This window comes from Poecilia reticulata, chromosome 19, assembly GCF_904066995.2.
Source record: "Poecilia reticulata chromosome 19, P_reticulata-male-v2, whole genome shotgun sequence".
NCBI lineage: Eukaryota > Metazoa > Chordata > Actinopteri > Cyprinodontiformes > Poeciliidae > Poecilia > Poecilia reticulata.
In genome coordinates, this window is record NC_088848.1 from 9,988,226 (window position 1) to 10,008,675 (window position 20,450).

General features: G+C 37.2%; 1 protein-coding gene across 1 annotated transcript in view; it reads right to left on the reverse strand.

Moving 5' to 3' along the window:
• Nucleotides 1–20,450, reverse strand: part of mta3 (metastasis associated 1 family, member 3) — a 32,773-nt gene that overhangs the window by 8,170 nt on the left and 4,153 nt on the right. Inside the window, exons 3-18 of the mRNA XM_008437070.2 lie at nt 17,985–18,078; nt 14,841–14,967; nt 14,602–14,665; nt 13,656–13,773; nt 13,452–13,554; nt 12,582–12,681; nt 12,096–12,284; nt 10,996–11,070; nt 10,179–10,237; nt 9,959–10,077; nt 8,856–9,013; nt 6,109–6,331; nt 2,964–3,056; nt 2,687–2,848; nt 1,609–1,640; nt 1,412–1,527 (exon numbers count right to left, since the gene is read on the reverse strand). Coding sequence (XP_008435292.1) covers nt 1,412–1,527; nt 1,609–1,640; nt 2,687–2,848; nt 2,964–3,056; nt 6,109–6,331; nt 8,856–9,013; nt 9,959–10,077; nt 10,179–10,237; nt 10,996–11,070; nt 12,096–12,284; nt 12,582–12,681; nt 13,452–13,554; nt 13,656–13,773; nt 14,602–14,665; nt 14,841–14,967; nt 17,985–18,078 — 1,832 coding nt within the window. The remainder of the gene's footprint in view (nt 1–1,411; nt 1,528–1,608; nt 1,641–2,686; nt 2,849–2,963; nt 3,057–6,108; nt 6,332–8,855; nt 9,014–9,958; nt 10,078–10,178; nt 10,238–10,995; nt 11,071–12,095; nt 12,285–12,581; nt 12,682–13,451; nt 13,555–13,655; nt 13,774–14,601; nt 14,666–14,840; nt 14,968–17,984; nt 18,079–20,450) is intronic.

A 20,450-nucleotide genomic window follows, 5' to 3' on the forward strand; every position in this document is an offset into this window, starting at 1 on the left:
CTGCACCACCATCCACAACTCTGTAAGATATTTCAATGATTTGAATTACAACAACAGTCAATTTCCCTTTGGGATAAATAAGGTACTTTTCAATTTGAATTAAATGCAGAAAAATAAAGAAATATAAAAATTTTATGTATGTTCTACCTATTTTTGTAACCTTCTTTAACAATGTGATGATTTAGGGAAATAAATATCAACTTGTGTATTTTTTTTTATCTCCACCTCTTGTTTTTAGACAGGGAAACACCAAAAGCTAAAAAAAAAAAAAAAAAAGCACAGCAGTTTATACATTTCTTGAAAACAAAAGACTCCTTACCCAACCTCCACTTTCTTTCTTGCTTGGTTTCTTTTTTGAATTATTATTAACTCTGCTGAGAGCTCATGCTTATTGCTGGTTCAGTTTGGTAAACCAGAATCATCCTTAGTGTCCCGCATGGGGGTCTCTTACGCTGCGGCGAAACGCATCGAGCTGCTCTGGACTAAAAGCTAATGTCACACCCTCACAATGACGAGCGGCTACTCTGCAGCTGAAATGATGTTGATGCATCACAAGCTGCGCTAATGGCATGAAATGGTGCTCATTTTCATCCTCCTAAGTGGTTCAAGTGGACATTTTGAGGGCAGAAGAAAGTGGAAAGTGATTGAATGACATCAGTGGCAGAAATCCATCAGCTAAACGTGTCCATCCTTCACTAGTGTCTTGTGAAAGAGACGCTGAGGAGATCACGAGATTAAGAATTAAGCCTTTTGTTCTGGGCTCTGAAATTGTCTAGATAGGATCTAAAGAGTCAAAACCAGGAAGCACATTAGAGGGATGGGGGAAAAAAAAGAAAAATATTGGAATATAAAGTAAAAAATGTGTTGATCCCACCTGACCTTGCTGAAAATAAAACGATGTGACTCACCAGCTGTTTCTGCAAACTTACACGACTGACCAGCATCTCCCCAGATATGATGTCCCACAAAGCCCAGGAGATGCAAGTCCTGAAGAAACATCTCCATTTTCCTGTTGATGATGTTTTTTTACAAGTGTTTTTTTTTTTTCTCCTTATGGTTTATGTTGACCTTTACGACCCTCTCTGGTGACACCAAGCAGCCAAACGTTTTGCTTTTTGATTAAACCAAATGTAGAAGCATAGATTTTTTTGGTGCCTATAAAAAGTTTTCAAACCCTGGATGTTTTATTCTACTTATTTATTTTCTAAATCAATCATGATGTGTCAAAATGTGTCTATTTTGAAAAAAATAAATAAATAAGATAAAACATCCAAGGAAGTGAAAACTTAATGAGCAGTGGGTCCTCACAGAGTAGCATCTGTTGTGAAAATGGGCCTTACAAGGTGAGAAATGCAAAAACACACACAGAATAATGACAATCATGTGTCAATAAAGGGTCACCTTTGCTTACCTGGTCTCCCGGGTGACGAGGAAGAAGCTGTCGTCGGGAGCATCGATCCAGTTGGGACGTCTCTTACGAATCATTACTCCTCCTCTGGTGTTTCCGCTGCTGCTGCGGCCGTTGTGCTGCAGGAACAATGGGTTACGATGGTTTTACTACAACAAACAGTGATGAAAATGTGAAGGAAAAACAAGACGTTCACTTACGATGAGAGGTCCTCCTGTTGAACCAGGGTTTTCTGCAAAAAATAAAAAATAAAAATGGTGGCACAAGAATAAATATGTATACATACATGCACCAGATATTTACATAAAAACATTTTTCTCTCACAGTCTGGAGTTAAATCAGACCAAACTTGTCTCGTTTTAGCTTAGATAGAATTAGCAAAATTATTTATATTTGCTAAATACCAGAAAACTTGATGGGAATATATAACTCCAGAAAAAATTTTGAGACAACTGAACTGAACCCCATTGGTTATTCCACCAAAGATTTATTTCTGAACTCTTCTTGAGTTAAAACATTAGTATTGTTGTTTCTAAATGAATATGAACTTGTTTTCCTTGCATTATTTGAGGTCTGAAAGCATTGCATATTTTTTTGTTATTTTGACCATTTCTCATTTTCTGCAAATAAAAACTAAATTTTGTCTTGGAATTTCAGAGACATGTTGTCAGTAGTTCATAGACTAAAAGAACAATATTAATTTTACTCAAACATATAGCTACCTATAAAAAGTAAAACCAGAGAAACTGGTATACTTGTATGTGTAATTTTTGCTGTGTGTGAATTCAAGAAAATAACATAAAAACAAATTTTATTTGTGCACCAAGTTCTTAATCTGACAAAAACACATCAATTAAGTCCTTAAGGTTCAAAGTTTGTTAAGCTTCTAAACACAAATGTACAAGAAAACTCAATTGTGAATCATTTTTTAGATTCATTTAATTAATTTATCCATCTTTCTGCTTTAAGCTGCTATTAAACACTACCTTTTTAAATTCAAGCAAAAAAACAAACATTTAACTTAAAAAAAAATCTATCAAATTACTGAACAGAGTCAAAAGTTGACTGGTTTTTGCTGAGGTGGCTCCAATTTAGCAGCAAAAGTTAATTAAATTAATTTTATAAAGCAGTAAGAGTGGGTTTCTCCCCTTCCGTCTCCTACGTTCTTGAAATGATCTCAGATAGCCTGATTTTAACAAACAAACAAACAAACAAACAAACAAACAAACAAACAAACAAACAAACAAACAAACAAACAAACAAACTCCTCCCTTGTACCTGAACGCCTCTCCGGGTCAGCCCTGCTGTGGTGGTGGTAGCTGCGTTTTCCCAGCATGCCGTGGGGTCCGTGCGGGAGAGAGGAGAGGAGGCGGCGAGGCGGAGGCGTCTGCAGGCCTGGGGTGCGGTGGGAGCGAGGGGCGTGGGCCATGGGCCGGGACTCTGGAAGAGACACCACACACTGGAGCTGCATGAACTGGCTCGTTCACACCGCCTGAATAATTGATGCTCAGACGCAGTTCGGACGGAGTTCGGGCTGATATCACTGAGCGTTTACCTAGAAACTGCAGGACACTGGTCAGAGTGCTCCTTTGGGCCGCTCTGGTTTTGGGTAGCCGGGTCCCCTGCCCTTCTGACACCCTCAACATGTCTAAACCAAACACACACACACACATATGTATATCTTTGTATCGGTCGTTCCCTTTAATTAATTTGACGCATTTGCGATGCATGAGCGTGAAAAACCAAAATTGAGATCTGGATTCATGCATACATGCACACTCAGAAAGAAATGCCTTGCAAGACATGTAGATGAAAAGGTGAGGGAGTCACAAAAGGAGCTGGATGTGCATGAGAGTGCATGCATGGGGGGGATGGCTGGTGTGTGTTCCTGTAACTGCTGATGGACACAAAACAGACACATGAAGCACAAGGACTCGGAGGAAATGCTTTCAGGACTGACTTTATTGGAGATGTATCCCTCACATTCACACAGTTAATGAAAGGAAAATCAAAGGAGGAGGAAAATGAGCGGAGAACAGAGGAAGACGGCAAAATCCTGTCTCCAGGATTTACAAGACAGACGAGGCTTCAGGATGGTTTCAAATGAATATTGCATGATCTGAACACAGGACATGAGAAGGCGGTCCGTCCTGCGGTGGGTGAGACGGTGATGCAGCAAACACTTCATGTGCCCTGCAAAAGTATTCATACCCCTGCAAAAACACAAACTCTTACCAAGTAATTTTGGTCCTCTAGAAATAAGTGTAACATATTACACTTATTTCAACTGTAATATGTTATTACACTTGAAATAAGAAAAACTAACTTGAACATAACTTTTCAGCAAGATAAACTTGTTTTAAGTAAATAATTCCTTAATATTGATGAGGTACTTGTTCTATTGGCCGATAAATGTCCCATATTATAAGTAATTATAACATGGATTATTATTTAGCTGTTTAACTACTTGTTGCCAATGGAACAAGTACTTTTTTCATCAATTTTAAGGAATTATTTACTTAAAACAAGCCTTTATATCTTGCTCAAAGTTACTTTTAGGTTAGTTTTGGCTTATTTCAAGTTTGAAGTAGAGACTAGACCAAAAATACTTTGTAAGACTTTGTGTTTTTTCAGTGTAAGGAGCACAGTACACTGAAAAAAAAGAGAATGGAGCACTAAAATTAAAAAGCTGTGCTAACTGGTCACAAGTAATTTAATGAAGTTTGGCTAACTTAATTTATTTACATTTGTTTAACTTGACAATAAAAGAAATAACTTAACTTGGGTTAACTTAATTTGATTCCTTGTGACCCATTAACACAAAATATTTAAGTTGGATCACTTGTTCTGTTTTTTCAGTGTCGATGGGTCAGAATAAAAGCTGTGATTTCCTTTTCCCCAGAAAGTCAGGCCGACTCCTCCAGGGGAGAAACTCAGGCTATGTTCACACTGCATCTGCTCCAATATGATTTTTTTTTTCTGAAATTAGTTTTTTTTTTTGTGTGTGGTCACTCACATTACTTTAAAATATTGCCTATGTCTGACTTCAGTGTGAACTGTTTGTGCTTCCAAACTGATCTGCAATAATGACGTCTCAAACGCTACGGAAGTAGATTAGAGCCACCAAAAAAATTGTAATTAAATTCTGACTTTGTCTCCCTCAGAAATTTGGCTTTAATGTCAAAATTCTAATTCTGTATCAATCTGTGTAAAAACACAAATAAATAACCAAACATTCTCATGTTGTCTGTGACGGCGTATTAGGACCATATAAAAATAAGGCGTAAATTTCCACAAAAATAAAAACTCAGTCTCAGAAATTTTCAAGAAAAAAAAAGTAAATTTCTGATCTCCAAAAGTTGGAAAACTGCAAGATAAAACTCAAGCATTAAAATTATTCTCAGAAATTTGTTAGAAAAGAAACTTTAAAGATTTCCTTGATTTTTCAAGAACATTTATGTGATTAATCTGAATATTTCTACGCCACAGTGTTATGTTGAAAACCTACATTTATCCACAGTGAATAAATGTAGATAAATGCACATTTATTCATTTATCCAGATTTAAGAGTAGATCTATGCTGGTGGTGCATAAACAAACATTTCTGATTCTGATTAAAGTAACAAAAAAAAACTGAATTCTGAGGGGGAAACAAAGCTAATTCTGACATTAAAATAAAATTTCGTTCTTTTTTGTGGCCCTAACCTTTATCTGCAAAACTCTTTGGTCCAGAAAACATGAAAGAAATGAGAATTTATTTTTATAAACCGTCTATTCAATGGAGGCTGGTGAATGTTTCAGCAGGTGATGAGGAGAAATTTCACAAATAAAGTAAAATTCTATATTTGGTATTTTGTTTGAGTTGACCCATCTCTCTGAAGGTGAATGGGAGTGTTGGGTTGAGCTACCTGTAGAGCCATCCTACAGCAAGAGTTAAACGTAAAAACACCAGACTGATAAATGAGGTAGATCACCAAAAATAACTTCAGATCAAATCTAAATAAAGCTGATGGTGATTGTGCTTGAATTGTAGCAGGAATGTGAAACAGAACCAGAGGTATGAATACTCAGGAGTCCGTCCAATCACAGTTCATCTTTTCCAATACAAATAAAAACACATACAGTCATGAGAAAGGAGGAGATGCATGAGCAAAAGAAACAAAATGGCGGAGCTGAGGTTCAGTATTTACAGCCAACATTTACGTTTGAGTCATGACAGCACAGATGGCGCCATGCAAAATAGAGCTTCTTACTAAAATACATTTTCTCTACATGTAACTCCTGCAAAGATACGGCTCAGACAACAACACGGCCCCTGATGGAAGTTATCATAATATTGTTACTTATTTGAAGATTCTCTGTCGTTGCAGGTGTGAGTGTGCAAAATGAATGTTTTAACCACTAGATCTGAATTAAAAGATCAAAACAACAGAAAATGAACAAAAAAAAAAACGAATGAAAAGATGATCAAAACTCAGTTATGAGGACAGGCAGCCTTTATTGGAAACAGGGGGTGGGAGAATACAAAAACAAAATAATAATAACAATAATAATAAAAACAGAATGAGACAAACGAGGGTAGCGATGGTGGTCGATGGTGGGGAGATTGGGGTGAGGAGAGAAGAGGAAGGGTGGTGTGTGTGTGTGTGTGTGTGTGTGGGTATGTGGCAGAAGTTAGGAGGAATTGAAAGAGCTCTTACACTCCGCCTTTATGGCCCCACAGTTAATGGGGACAAAGGGCCGGCGCGCAGCACGGCGCAGCCTGATGATGTCCCGGCACATGTGCCGAGCCAGTTTGGTGAGGCGGGTGGCCTGCAGCAGGAAGGCCTGCTTGGTCTTCATGGAGGACTTGGGGCTGCCGCTGTTCCTCATCGGTACCATGTGGTTGGACTGGCGGGGAACGTGACTCCTGGAGCGCGACTCCTGGACGGACAGAGGAGGAAAGAAACTGTCAGGCTGCCATTTTGTTATCTTAAACTGTACCAAAGTCAGTGGTAAGCAGGTCAGAAGACTAAAAAATTGCAGAAGAAAAGCTTACAGACTAGGATTAAAATGAGTTAAGTTGGTTTTATTAGTGATTTTCTTCTACAGAAACATTGATTCCTGGGCTCCTACATATTTTTCACACCACTTTTCCCAGACTCTGACTTAGTACAGATGGATGGACGGATGGAAAGAATGAAGAAAAGATTGATGGATGGATAGGTGGGCATCGATAAATAAACACATTGATGGACAAATTAATGGACGAATAAAAATGACAGAGTGAAGCATGAATAAATGGCAAGAAGGATGGATTGATGATGAAGAAGAGACTGACAGAACTATGTAGAGAAACAACTAATAAATTATTTAATGGACGGATGGATGGATGAATGGCTGAATTACAGAAGGACTGAGGTAGATTAATAAATGGAGGTATGAACGGATGGAGGGATGAATAGGTGAATGAATGATGGATGGATGACAGTGAATTAATGGAGGGATGGATGGATCCATGGATGACATATTAAAACATTTCTATGCACCAGATTTAAAACAGTTGCTTTTTCTTGTTTGTTTTTAGGAATGCAGCTCTTTATCACTTTAATCCAACAGGAAATAAGGACTCCGTCAATCCAGATTATTCCAGATTGAAGTCTGTGTTGGAACGCTGTAATTTAATCCACCACTAGAAGCTGTGAAGCTCTTAAAAAACCAACTCTGAGCACCAGAAACAACCTTTATGTTGTTCCATCAGAACTAATGCAATCACATCCATCACAACCAGGGCTCCCAGTATGCTACCGCGCTAATATGATTAATACCACTGGTTTTGAATACCAACTCGTCTCACATTATGCTGACCGCTTATGCAGATGAAGCTGCAGTCCTCGCCTGTGAGGCGATTTTCTTTGTTACAAATGGTCAGCTTCCTCCATTACAAAAGGCCTTGAGAAACTGTGTGACCCTATTAGCGTCCAATATGTGAAACTCACTACAATATGCTGCTAGTACGCTGAATAATTGATGCTAGCTGGAGATATCACAGACACACTGCATCGGTACATTTCACACTCTTACAAATGAATGATTTTCTGCTTATTCTACATGGATTAAAATATTTTTGCTTTGCTTCAATTCTTCATGTAATGTTTTTTATTACAAATGGCCACTACTTTGAGTTTTAAAGCTCATTTTGTTGATCTAGGACATTTTGGGCCTGGTTGTGTCAGAATGCAGGGTTTCCCACAGTGTTCTATAAGCCTGGTGGGCCACCAGGCTTTACTTGTGCCCCCACCAGGCTAAGCATTGCTTATTTATTTAAGTCTTTTGAAGATGTTTGCATTTTTAAAGACTTTATACTTAGTGTTGAGGTATTAATCTTCCAATAACACATGATTATCAAGTGATATTTTCAAAATTCCTGTCAACTTTAAACATTTTTTAACTCAAAAACATGACGGGCCGCTGGATGAATAACTGCCGATTGCCCAACCACTGAGGTAAGCAAGCTTTCTGGGGGAACCCCAGAATGTATAACATAAAACACCTTAAAAAAAGCTGTAAAAATATTAATAAATAGCACTATCTGCATTTGATAAATACATCTTAAAATTACATAATATTGAACATTGTTTTTGTAATCACAATGACTGATTTTGTGGTGCTAAATTAGAAATACTTGCAAGAAGTTTTGCTATATTTGCGCTTTCAGTTACTTGCCGTATATTTGACACGAAGTAAAGGTGAGTATGAAATACTGCCACCTGCAGGTGGGAGTTAGGAGTCACTTAAATCTGATGTTTTTAACTATTTCGGAAAATTTAGTATAGGGCTGAAATGACTAATCGGATTAATAGTGATTAATCGATTACTAAAATAATTGTTAACTAATCATATAATAGATTAATTGTTAACTGGAGTATGCAGTTTAAAAAAAAGGTAATTTGCTGAAAGAAAGAAATTCAGAGCAGTAATTAAGCTAAAACTACAAAAAAATAAATATTTTGCATTCAAGACAAAAACACTTTTTAGCAAAACTTTAGCTTCATGCAGTTTAGATTTCATAATTAGGATTGATTTAGCATTTTAGGCAATAAATATGTATTTTATCTTTTAAAATTTTGTTATATTTTGTTATTTAAAGAAGGGTTTAAATTAAAGATCTTTAGAATGTACCATCTATTTTATCCAATTAATCATCAGAATAATCAATAATTACTAAAACAATCATTAGTTGCAGTCGAATTTGCAATTATGTATCAGTGCGAGGGTCTGCTGAGTTTATGAGAATTAGCACAATCTCAATCGATTTTCTGTAACTTGGCAGAAAACCAATAAAAACTGCTTTGATTTGCTTCCACTTATGCATCCCTCTGGAGTCTCGAGGGCCACGTTAAACGTTTTGGCGGGCCACATGTGGCCGGCGGGCCTCCAAGTTTGTAACACAAGATCTTGAACTTACATTGCTTGCAGGAGTCGGGGAGGTCCTCTCCTCTGGGGCCTCGGCTCTGCTCGGCATCTTCAGACCGCCGTACTTCTTCCAGTACATCCAGCAGGAAACGCACAGGCGGCACTGCATGTTGGGAGGCCCCCAGGAGTACCACTGGGCCGACTGCATGGCTGCTCAACGCACAAAACGCAATAAATCCAGTTAGCGGAGCGCACTGGAAGAATCAACACCTGTCCACAGTGCCTTAAATAATTCAGCTGTTATTTGAACTCCACTAGTAAACATCTGAAATGCTGTTCACACAGCAGGCAGGACAAAAGATAAACAAATGCATTTCCTCTGTCCGTTCATGTTACTGTAATATAGAGGTCAGTAAATTATCAAAAGGTTAATATAAGTCAATAACTCAAATAAAAATAGACATGTAATCTAGATTAACCATATTTTAAGCATTTATTTTTGGTAACTTTTATAATTAGAGCCAACAGCTGCTGGACTTTTTCCTTTCACTCAACTTTCAGTTAATATTCTTGCATGCACCATTCTGAACAGCTGCCAATTAGGGCCGCAACTAATGAATATTTCAGTAATTAATTAGTTTTGGTGATTAATTAGATACAAAAAATTGGTGCATTTTACAGATTTTTCATTTAGCCACTTAAACTTATTTTATAAAGTATTAGAAACACATTAAACATATTCAATTTATGCAAAAATTATTATTTTATTTAAAAAGAATTGAGTTATTTGTATTTCTATGTATGTACAGTATTGCATAAAATACACGCAAGTATTTAAATGAAGAATCGGTAGAATGGGTCAGTTTTCTTATCCAATTAATCGATGAATAGAGAAAATATTCCACTGACTACAGATTCTTTATAAAACAACTTACAATGATAAATATTTATCTTATATGTAAAAAAAAAAAAAAATATCGTAATTTTTCCAAAAATAATAAATAAAAACTTTCTATGGAAACTATCTGAATTCAGGACTTTTCTTTTTAAGCCAAACACATCGTCATCAAACAAACAACATTCTGTCGCCCAGCGGAAAACTTTAAACATTTCTTGGCGTTTTGTTCTGGATTCATGTGGACAAACCAAACTCACTGTAGCAGCTCTCGCAGGCTCGGCCGCCTCCCGCTGCATGGAAGGCCCCGGGGCCCGCTCCGTTCACAGTCGCCATTTTACCGTTGGTCATCGAGATCTGGTTGGGGTTGGGTTTGTTGCTGTAAAGATGAAGAGCGATGTGAAAACGCTGCACTTTCATTACACACAAAATATGAAAAACATTTAATTTCACATTTTAATTTGAAGGAAGGAAACTTACTATGTGGGGATATAAACCTGCTTCAGCTTGCTTTCTGCCTCGGCTGCCTTCAGCCTTTTCTGCTCGTGGAAACACAGAGTGAATTTATTCAATAGGAAATCAAAAAACAACAAGTCGCTCTGAACAGAAACCAATACACTATCATCCTAAATTTGTTTTTTTCAAAATGCCTAAAAAAGTTCCATCTCAGATCTTCTGTTTTCTGTGAGTTCTCGTTCAATACTTCAAAATCTGTGAGAAATTATAGATACAGAATTACAAATGTAAGCAATAAGACAAAAGAAACCTTTTCCAGACTGGGTAGAAGCTCATGTTTTTTACATTTATGGCTTTCCAAAGTCGTAGACAAAAATTTTAGACCAAATTTCTACACTACAGACTTTCAAACGCAGTTTTACAGGCTTGCAAAGTTTTATACAAGCCATAACTTAGTTTGAAAAGTTAAAGCCGAAGTTTTCAAAGTTGAACTCGAATCAATAATCCCTCCCTGGGGGTGAGAAACTACATTTGGAGCCTTTTTGTTGAGACATTCTGTAAGGGAAAGCACTGAAGATGACGAGCGTAAATGTAAAACCTTCATGTGGCACAAACAGCTCGGCTGCAGGGAGAAAGTTTGTTTTGAGTTCATTATAAGCTGCTTAAAAGGCTCCCTGTGGAGTTTTTATTCATTTGCCAGGGGTCCTGATTGTTTTTGGTCTTGCATGAACACGGTAAACATAATCTGTAATTTCACACAGCAGCTTTGAGCTAATTAACACAGAGAAGATGAATATCTCAAAAAAAAAAAAAAAAACACAAATCAGTGCAGCAGCCTCACCTGTTGCACATATCTGTCTGTGGTCTTCCACATGTAGTAGTACTCTATGATGCTGGTCAGGGACTTCCACGGCAGCTTCACGACGCAGGAGGAGCCAAACACAGAGCGAAGGTTGGAGAGGGAGACGGAGAGCAAATTAATAATATTAATACCTCATGTTCCTGCCGTCTGGGCGCAGAGCGTTCATGTTTATTCATGAGACGTCGTGACCACAAAGGCTGGGAGCGTCTGACTTCGCTCGCTTCTGGCCGCAGACGACGACACGCGCGCAGTGATTCACATGCTTAATACGTATTCATGAGCACCTGCTGCAGCCGCCCTAATTCAATTGTATCCTGGTTGTATTTTTGAAGTTCAATTAGAGAGAGATTAGAAAATGAAAGAGTCGTCCAGACGAGGATTGAGAGGGAAAACTGGAAAATTTGCACATTCAGAAAATTTAGGGATGAAACAATGAATAAAATTATTCATGACAAATCAATTATTAAAATAATCAACTAATTTAGTAATTAGAGTATACAAACTCAAAAAATGGCTACTTGCTGAAAGAACAACATACTCTTTCAATCCAAGAATGTACAAAAGATATAGATGTTTTGCATCTAAGATAAAAAAACAACATATTTATCTTGTCATAGTTTTAGATTCCTCTGGTTCAAATTCTGTTAAAAATCTTCAAATAAGAACCGTCTGCAACCATTTATTAATCGATAAAGACAAAAAAAGTCAGACTTTATGTTAAATCAAGCAGAAAGAGATGAGCTTTCCGAAGTATTTTTTAGCTGCAGATGCATCCTTTGCTACAAATGATCAAGCATGCACTAAATGAATGCTTCTAATGCATTTTACGGCAATAAAATGTTTATTTTCATGTTTGATGTTATTTCTAATAATGTAATAAAAAAGATATAAGATTTATCAGATTAATTGACTAATCGTCAGAATAATTAATCCTTAGCTGCAGCCCTAATAAAACTTAGTCTGTGCTCCGTTTAAAATCAGCGAAGGTTTTGAAGTTTCTCACAGCAGATCAACTTTTAAACTTGCACATAATTTACACCAAGGTCGCAATTCAGTAAGGAAACAAACCAAACACCTACAAAGTCTTGTCGGATGTCATTGAAGTCTTTCCCATATTTCTCCAAAGCCTCTTCAAACATGGCCGCTTCCGAGGCGCTCCACTCCTCCATCTCATCCCTGCAGAGCACTGGGCCGCCCGCCGGGACCAGAACGCTCAGAGCGCTGGACAGGTCGTAGTTATGGCGGTGCAGCGTGTCCATCGCGTGGAACTAAGGGAGAACGAGGGTTATGATGAAATCCTATTTAGAAAGCAGCAGCGTGACAGAAACAGAAGCACCGTTTAGAGCTTCTTCTAAAACATTAAGACACTTAAAGCATCCTGCCGGTTCCTAAATAGAGACACTAGTATTGAATGCAACAGAAACTTAAGCATTTATATCATCCAAACATTCATCCCAGATACCATAATCTGATTAGGATTGAACTCAAAGTGCATCTTGTTGATTGAAGCCTTTATAGAGTGAAAATGGTGGGTCGTTTCCAGAAAGAAAGCGTGTCCAACTCACCAGTGTGATGTCTCGAGAGGCTGCTGCTGCACTCATGTGCAAGCTTGGTTGTCGAACTGAACTGCTGCAGTCCAGCGCTCGCGCAAAGGTCCCGACCGCTCTGAAAAAACCCAACGACAAACAAGAAACTCGTGAAATAAAAGCGAACGGGTGGAATTTTCCCCAATTTCACTAGAAATACACAAAACATGTACACAAATAAGAGCACCGCTACTTTGATGATGAATTTACTCAAGTAAAAAGTAGCCAAGAACTTACTCCAGGAGGAGTAGAAAAGTAAAAAAAATCTAGTATTTAAAAATACAGCATCAGACAGACCAAAATGTGTGGACATTTTGGAATTTTTAAAAGGACCAAAATGAAAATAATTCATATAAATAACATAATTACAAAATCAGGCAAAGGAAACATTTTTCCAAATCAATTTCTTTCGATATAAAACTTAAAAACTGCAGCTCTGTGTCTGGTGAATGTTTGGTTTGTTCTTTATTCAGTAAAATTACTCAGTGGGTAACTTCACCCAAAACTTACTCAAGTAATAGTAGCAATACTTTATAATAAAATTACTCAAGTAAAAAGAACAGTGTAGTAAAAATACTCCTAAAAGTAATTTTTTTCCCCAACAGGATACTCGAGTAAATGTAACGAGTTACTACCGAATTCTAAACACTATTCATCCAGAAATATGCTTTATGTAAAACAGACTATAGTCTACATTTGTTCTATAAATGTTTAAATCAAATGAGAAAATAAACATTGTACATAAGAAACAGCTGAACAACTTAGTTCAGCCAGGATTTTTGATCTTTCTGACAGCAGATTGGGTTTATATGACCATGAGGCAGCAATCTGAGCAGAAAGGTGACCTACCGCGCCACCACTAGGAACTGATCTATCTGTTTGTCGGTCAGAGGACACTCTGGATCCCAGAGCTTCTCTTCCAGTTTGGACTGGTCCCTGTCATCTGCCTCTCCTGCAACACAAAGGAAGCCTCTTACAGAGCGAACTGGAGCACGATTGCTTCAGAGAAACCAAAATGTCCAAGTGAATTTCAAACAACAAACTGCGACGCACCCTCCTGCAACATTTCAGGTACGTCTGCCTGAAAGCGCGGCCCCACTCGGATCTCTCCCTTGTCGGCCAGCAGGGTCTTCTGAGTCGGGTCGTACACCAGCGAGTAGAAGAAAGTGTCCTGAAGAGGAGCAGAAATACGTCACTGCATGCGACCGCTCTCTTCTGTCAAATTCATGAAGCTACACAATCAATACAGTGCCAGACAATGTGGGAAAAAATAAAGAAAAATCAACACCTGTCTGCAGGAAAAGAGTGGCTACATTTAAAAGCAACTGATAAATTGTCAGGCGAGAATGTTTTAGCGATTTATTCATTTAGCAAACTGAACTAGGTAGTTCAGACTTTCCTGCCTGAACAATCTGGTAATGTTGAATAAAATCTGATTATAAACAACTAACTGGTTCATTAGGGGATTTTACGTCTAGTTTATCTCTAACAATATGTAGCAGTAGGCTATGAATTCATATTGTAATCTATGTAGTTAATCCAGACCAGAATCCAAACAGACTAAAGTTCATTCACACAGCAGCTGAATGCGACTCAAATCCCAGTCTGAACCACCCAATTCTGATCTTTTCATGGAGAAAAAAATCTGATTTGCATAATTTTATATGTGTTACTAAGTCAGATATGTATCCGATTGTTTTCTGCGTTATGATTCTGCACCGGCAGAAGCCAGACGGAGTAAATCCAGATGTAAACAATGTCTGAAAACTATCATTATCGAACAGAGTCTACTGTGAAAACACCCTAAATGAGATCAAACCTTTTCAGGTTTATTTCAGCTTCTTGTTTTGTGAAGCTAAACCAAGATAGAAGTCAAATAAATGAGTTTAAAAGGAATCTAAAATTAGGAAATAAGATAAGTGTGGTGAGTTATTCCATGATGTTCAGATAAAAGATCAAGCGGTGGTAGCAGATGTGGTTTCCCTCCCCTCAGGCTTACCTCTTTGTCAAGGTATGAAAGAACGGCTTCGGTCTCGTTCAATAAAGCGACGCTGCACTTCCCCCTGATGGAGAGGGAGGAAGGGAAGCACGCACCATGTAAAACATACTCAAAGGAAGTGGCCTGTGCCTGTAATGCATTTGTGGCTGAATGACTTGTCCACATGCGCTGCCTGCAGATGACGAGCGGCGCGGCACAGAAAACAGTCTGCATGCGTGTGTGAGCTTGTGTTTTAGTACCTAATGTGTGTCGCAGGCAGACTCTCATACTGTCGGGAGAGGAAGAGCTCTCTGTGACGAAGCTGGTGTTTCTGTTTGTCTGTGAGCTCGGTCTCTGTTGGGTTCTCCTTCTCTTCTTCCAACTCCTCTGCAAAAGGCACAAAGAGAAGAGGCCGAGTCAGAATAAACCCACCGAAGAAACAAGCAAGAGGAGGGGAAAAAAATGACAAGTCTAAGGGATTCATTTGGTTTTATTAGATGATTAAAGCGCTTCAAAATCAAAAACTTTCACTGGAATTTATGTAAGATTAAGAATGGGCAAATTTTAGGTTTTTGAAGATTTAATTTGTGGAAAATCTGACTTTTTATGTTCACCAATAAACTCTTTGGGTTTGGATCAGAATGATGTCAGTTTGCCCAAAATCCACCATCCGTTTCACAGCTTCAAGTTATTTGGACCTTGAATTCAAGTCAACTCTGACAGAATATTAGGATCAGGATAAGATTTTATTTTATTTTTTATTTTTTTAAATAAATTCATGATGTTACAAGAGTACGGTGAGCGTAATACAGGAATAAAGTCCTAATATGACCATAATAAAGTCGCAATATTTGGAGAATGAAGTAGCAATTTTATGGGAATGCCAACACGAAAAACAACAAATTATTCAAACGTTTTTCTAATTAAAATAACTTTTTTCTTGTAAATTTAAGACAGTCTTCTTGTGAAATTGCATCTTTATTCTGCTGATATTATGACTATATTATATTCTCGTAAAGCCTGGCCCTAATGTTAAGTCGTACAACTCACAGAACAAATGATTAAAATAAAAGCCAATTTTTGAAAATATTTGCTAACATTTTCATTTTTTTTTTTTATCTTGAAAAAAAGAGGAAAAAACGGTTAAAATCAGAAACTGAATCCAAGTAAAAAGTAGATTTTATTTTCAAGCCAAACTGAAAATGTGACCTGAAGCGCCGTATCCATCCATAAATACTGGATTTGCTGGATTGGAGCAGCTGAGTCAACACACAAAGACAACAGCAGCAGATGAGAGCAAAATGCTCAAACTACAATCCAGAAACACCTTTAATTACTTTCCAGTGGATTTGTTAAACACTAATGAAAACAATGCAGTTTTATGATGACTGTAAAACATTTTTGTGATCTATTGACAACCATCAAAGTCCTTTATCGAGTTCAAACGACCAAAAGTCTCAGATTCTCAGTCCTGAATGCAGGTTTGCCACTTTAAGATTAAGAACAAGCGAGTTATGCATTAAACCTGATTTTTTTGCTCTGGTTTACGGAACAAAAGGAATCTAACCAGTTTAAAAACAGGTGAGCTCATTGCAGAATTTTCCATTTCCTCCATGATGGAGCTTGAACACAATGTTCTGAGTAAAGGGGCTGCAGCTGCTTCAGGGAGGTCTCTAAAAAATGAAGTTGGAGGAAGCAGGGAGATGCAAAAAGCTATTTCAAAGGAAGCCTTATTTTCTAAAAATGCTCCACATATTACAGACATATCTGTTTGATCCGTGGAGCCTTCTATGGTGTCAGCATTCTGAAAATCTCAGTAAAGATTTATAAACCAACAGAAAATACAGGCAGAAACTGCAAACACTGAATGTTAACATAAGTTAGAGATCATAAATATGGAATATTAGTGTGTGCAACTGCAGAGCTGTGTAATGCCAACTGCTCTCATACAGAATGGATGAGCCAAAATCTAATACAAATATTTAATAATTTATCAGGCTCAAAAGGCTCCTGTGTCGTTAATATAAGTTAATCTGATATTTATTCTCTCAAATATTGAATTATGTGGTGCTAAAGTTTATTTTTCTAACTGATCTTAAAAGAAAAATAAATATATTGTGTGATATTTTAAGGTATTGAGCTATAATCTGCATTGTAAATAAGACGTGTTGTAATTCTTGTCTTCGCCTCATGATTTGGAGAATTTTACTTTACTTGGAGATTCTGACTGATGTTGGAGAAAGCTGCAATTTTTTTAAAGATTGTCTTATTTAGACAAAATATTTTATTTATTTTTATTATTTTTGACATTTTTCGTAAGGTATTGTAAAATAAATAGCGGCGATGCAACAATTGGATACCAATATCTGGATCAGTTCCGATATTGAAAAGAAAATCTACACGTATCCGTGACAATGTGGCAGATCTATGCAGTCTAATTCTGTACTTTGTGCTCTCCGTGACATCATGCCTTATTATTTATTTTACATTATATTTATAATTCCTAATTACACCTCTGAGCCATTTGACAGAAAGTTTGGTTGCAGTTTATTTTACATATTTGACCACAGCAGTCAACTTATTGTTTTTGTCAATTTCTTTATTATTTATTTTCCACTGCTTTGCTCTGACAGAACAAATTAAAGTTGTTATTACATGTCAGACTAAGTTTGTGAAGCCATTTGTGTATTTAGACACGATGCTGCTGATTAAATACCAAAATCAGAAAGATTTCAAACCGTATTTGAAACATTATGAATGAAAGTCAAACTATATTAATTAACTGTGGTTCAAATGTTAACACTAAGGAACTAAAAATGAATTAAACTTAGCCTTCCTTAAATTTCTTTCACCTTTTCTCTCCCTCTACTTCGGACAGGTATTTAAGTTATCCTTCACTCATGAGAGCAGCACACAGTTTCAAGCCGGAAGTGTTTGTTTTTCAAAATAAAGTACATTTTAACCTTTCATGATGTTTAAATTCATTTCAAACTCTGATTATGGTGAGTACAAGTGTACAACTATAGGATATGTAAATGTATATGCTTTACATATACAATATAAAAAATTTTCAAAAAAGCTTTTATTCTGAAGGTGTGGTGGCTTTTATTTTGCCACGGTGTTATCAGTTACATGTAGAGGAAACCCTGTGTAGTGCTTTTTCAAATACAGGAACTACAAAGTGCTTCACGCTACATTCACCCATTCATACACTGACAGTGGTAAGCTGCATTGTAGCCACAGCTGCCCTGAGGCAAACTGACAAAAAGAGATTCTGCCATTCAGTCGCGGAACCATTAACATTAATACACAACGTCCAGTTTTTCCTCTGCAGTTTATATTCATACACTTCTCCAAACACAAATTTCAGCTGTAACTGAAAATGGTCTGAGCCAGCGACTCACTTGCATGTTTATCCGCGAGCTGGATGAGGCTGTGAGAGATGTCTCTCCTTCTGTAGAAACAAACCACCTTGGCCTCGACATTCCCACTGGCGGTCTGAAATAAGAGAGAATGAGGATCAAGGTTGGCATGAAGAAATGCAGCAAACAAGCCCATCTACACGACTCCAATTTCCCAGAAGAGCCATCTCCTTTGTGCATCCATCAAGTTGAGACAAGCTGGAAAGAACAGTAACGGTTTAAAAAAAAAGAAAAAGAAAAGATGATTGATTCATTGTCACGTTGTACAATTAGTCCAACGGGTGGACTGACAAGTATTAAATGGCAAAACTGATGCTGAGTGATTTAATGTGGGAGAACAGGTGCATCTAAATAATAGAGAAAAAGTGATTTATTTCAGTTATTCAACTCATTGGATGAAGTTGGCGTATAGATTCAGAAGTAACTGATTCATTAACTAAGGGGTGTCAAACTCATTTTCGTTTTGGGCCAAATCAATATCATGAATGCTCTTAAAGGGCCGGTTGTGCCAGAATATATTGATAAAACCTGTTCACAAACTGTTAATAAATCCTTAAAATTAAATAATATTGAACATCTTTTTAGTCCGTCCAGGATTTTACAATTGTTTTGTGATTTTTTTTGTGATAAAAATCAAAAAGTTTGTGGTACTAATTTGGAAATATTTCTGCTTTTTTATGTCTGTCAATGCGACTTTTTATTACTCGCTGTTTAGATTGTGGACTATAATCTGACATTAAGGCTGAGGCATCCATTTAGTACAAGAAACTTTTTGACCATTTTTGTGGAAAATCTGCTATATACTACCAATTAAATATTAGTGCAAAAAAAGTGTAGCGACTTGTTATTTTGTGTGAATTTCCATGATAACTCTCAAGAAACAGGACATATTGATTGATATAATTTGGCAGTAAACATAAAAACTGAACTGATTTGATAGATAAAGTAATACTTAAGCACATTTAGAGTTTCGTCTAGAACTTGGAGGGCCACATAAAAAGTTATGGCGGGCCGGATATGGCCCACACGCCTCACGTTTGACACACAATTTAAACCACTGATCTTACTGATAACATCAGTGGTAGCTGGACAAGAAGAAGTGCAGAGAAAGGAAGAAATGTAGCAAATATATGAAACTAGGAAAGCTGCAGCCTTTGCATTCAGATTCATCAAAAGGTTTTCAACAAATCTGAGAGTCTACACCAGTGGTGTCAAACTCATTTTCATTTTGGCCCATATCAAAAAACTGAATGTTCTTAAAGGGCCGGTTGGACTAGAATGTATTGATAAAACCAATTAAACTGTTAAAATATCAATACATAACTGTTTGTTTCAGCATTCAATAAGTGTAATATCTTTTCACACTGATCAGTCCAACCAGGACTTTGTGATTTTTTTATTTTTTTTTTGCAATCAAAATCACAGATTGTGTGGCATCAATTTAGAAATATTTGTAAGGAAATTTTACAATATTTGTATGATGCTAAAATTGACTTTATTAATTACCCTGTCGGTCACAGATTATAACTTGACATCAAGTAAGGCTGAGGCAGCTGTCACTTAAACCCAATATTTCTGGCCAATCTTGAGAAAAAAAATTCAGTAAAATCAGAAAAAATGTGGGGCTCTGTTGATTTTGTGTGAATTTACCGGATTTGTGAAAAACTGGACGGACGTGTCGATGTAATTTGGAGGTTAGAGGGCCACATAAAAGGCTACAGCAGGCCAGATTTGGCCCCCGGGCCTTGAGTTTGACACTAGTGGTCTACACCATCATGCGGTGTGCTGCTGAGTCAATAGTAATCACTGGAACCCTCCCTGACGAGATCAAGCCACAAAAAGGTCACTGCTGAAACTGCTGGCTGATCAAAGTGCTCTAAGCATAACAATGGAAAGTTTCGTGGAAGACAAATTGTGCAAAATCAACAGGGAGAGCCACAATTTTGAGAGGATTGCAAATGCAAAGCTCATTGAAGAGCTCGAGGATGATTCATTAAACGTGGCTTTATATATATTCAGGTCCGATTTATGTGATATTTCAGTTCTCAATAAGCGAGAATGACGGAAACATTTTATCCACATATTACAGACATATCTGTTTGATCCACTTCATGTTTCTTCATTGAGATGATTTTATTTTCCAGCAGACCTCCTCATCTGGCCACATTCCCAAAAGTACAACTATTATTTTCATTAATGATGATCAAATCACTGCGTTTGATCGACTAGTAAACTAACCAAACCAAAACCGCATATGGAAAATGTATGGCGTCTTGTTCAGAGGAAGGTTCATCACCTCTATGAAATACAAAAGGAGCCCCAACCAATTGTTAAGTGTGTATAATGAACAGCACACAAACTTTATTTTGAGTTGTGTAAATCTTTGAAGTTTGTGTGTGTGTGTGTGTGTGTGTGTGTGTGTGTGTGTGTGTGTGTGTGTGTGTGTGT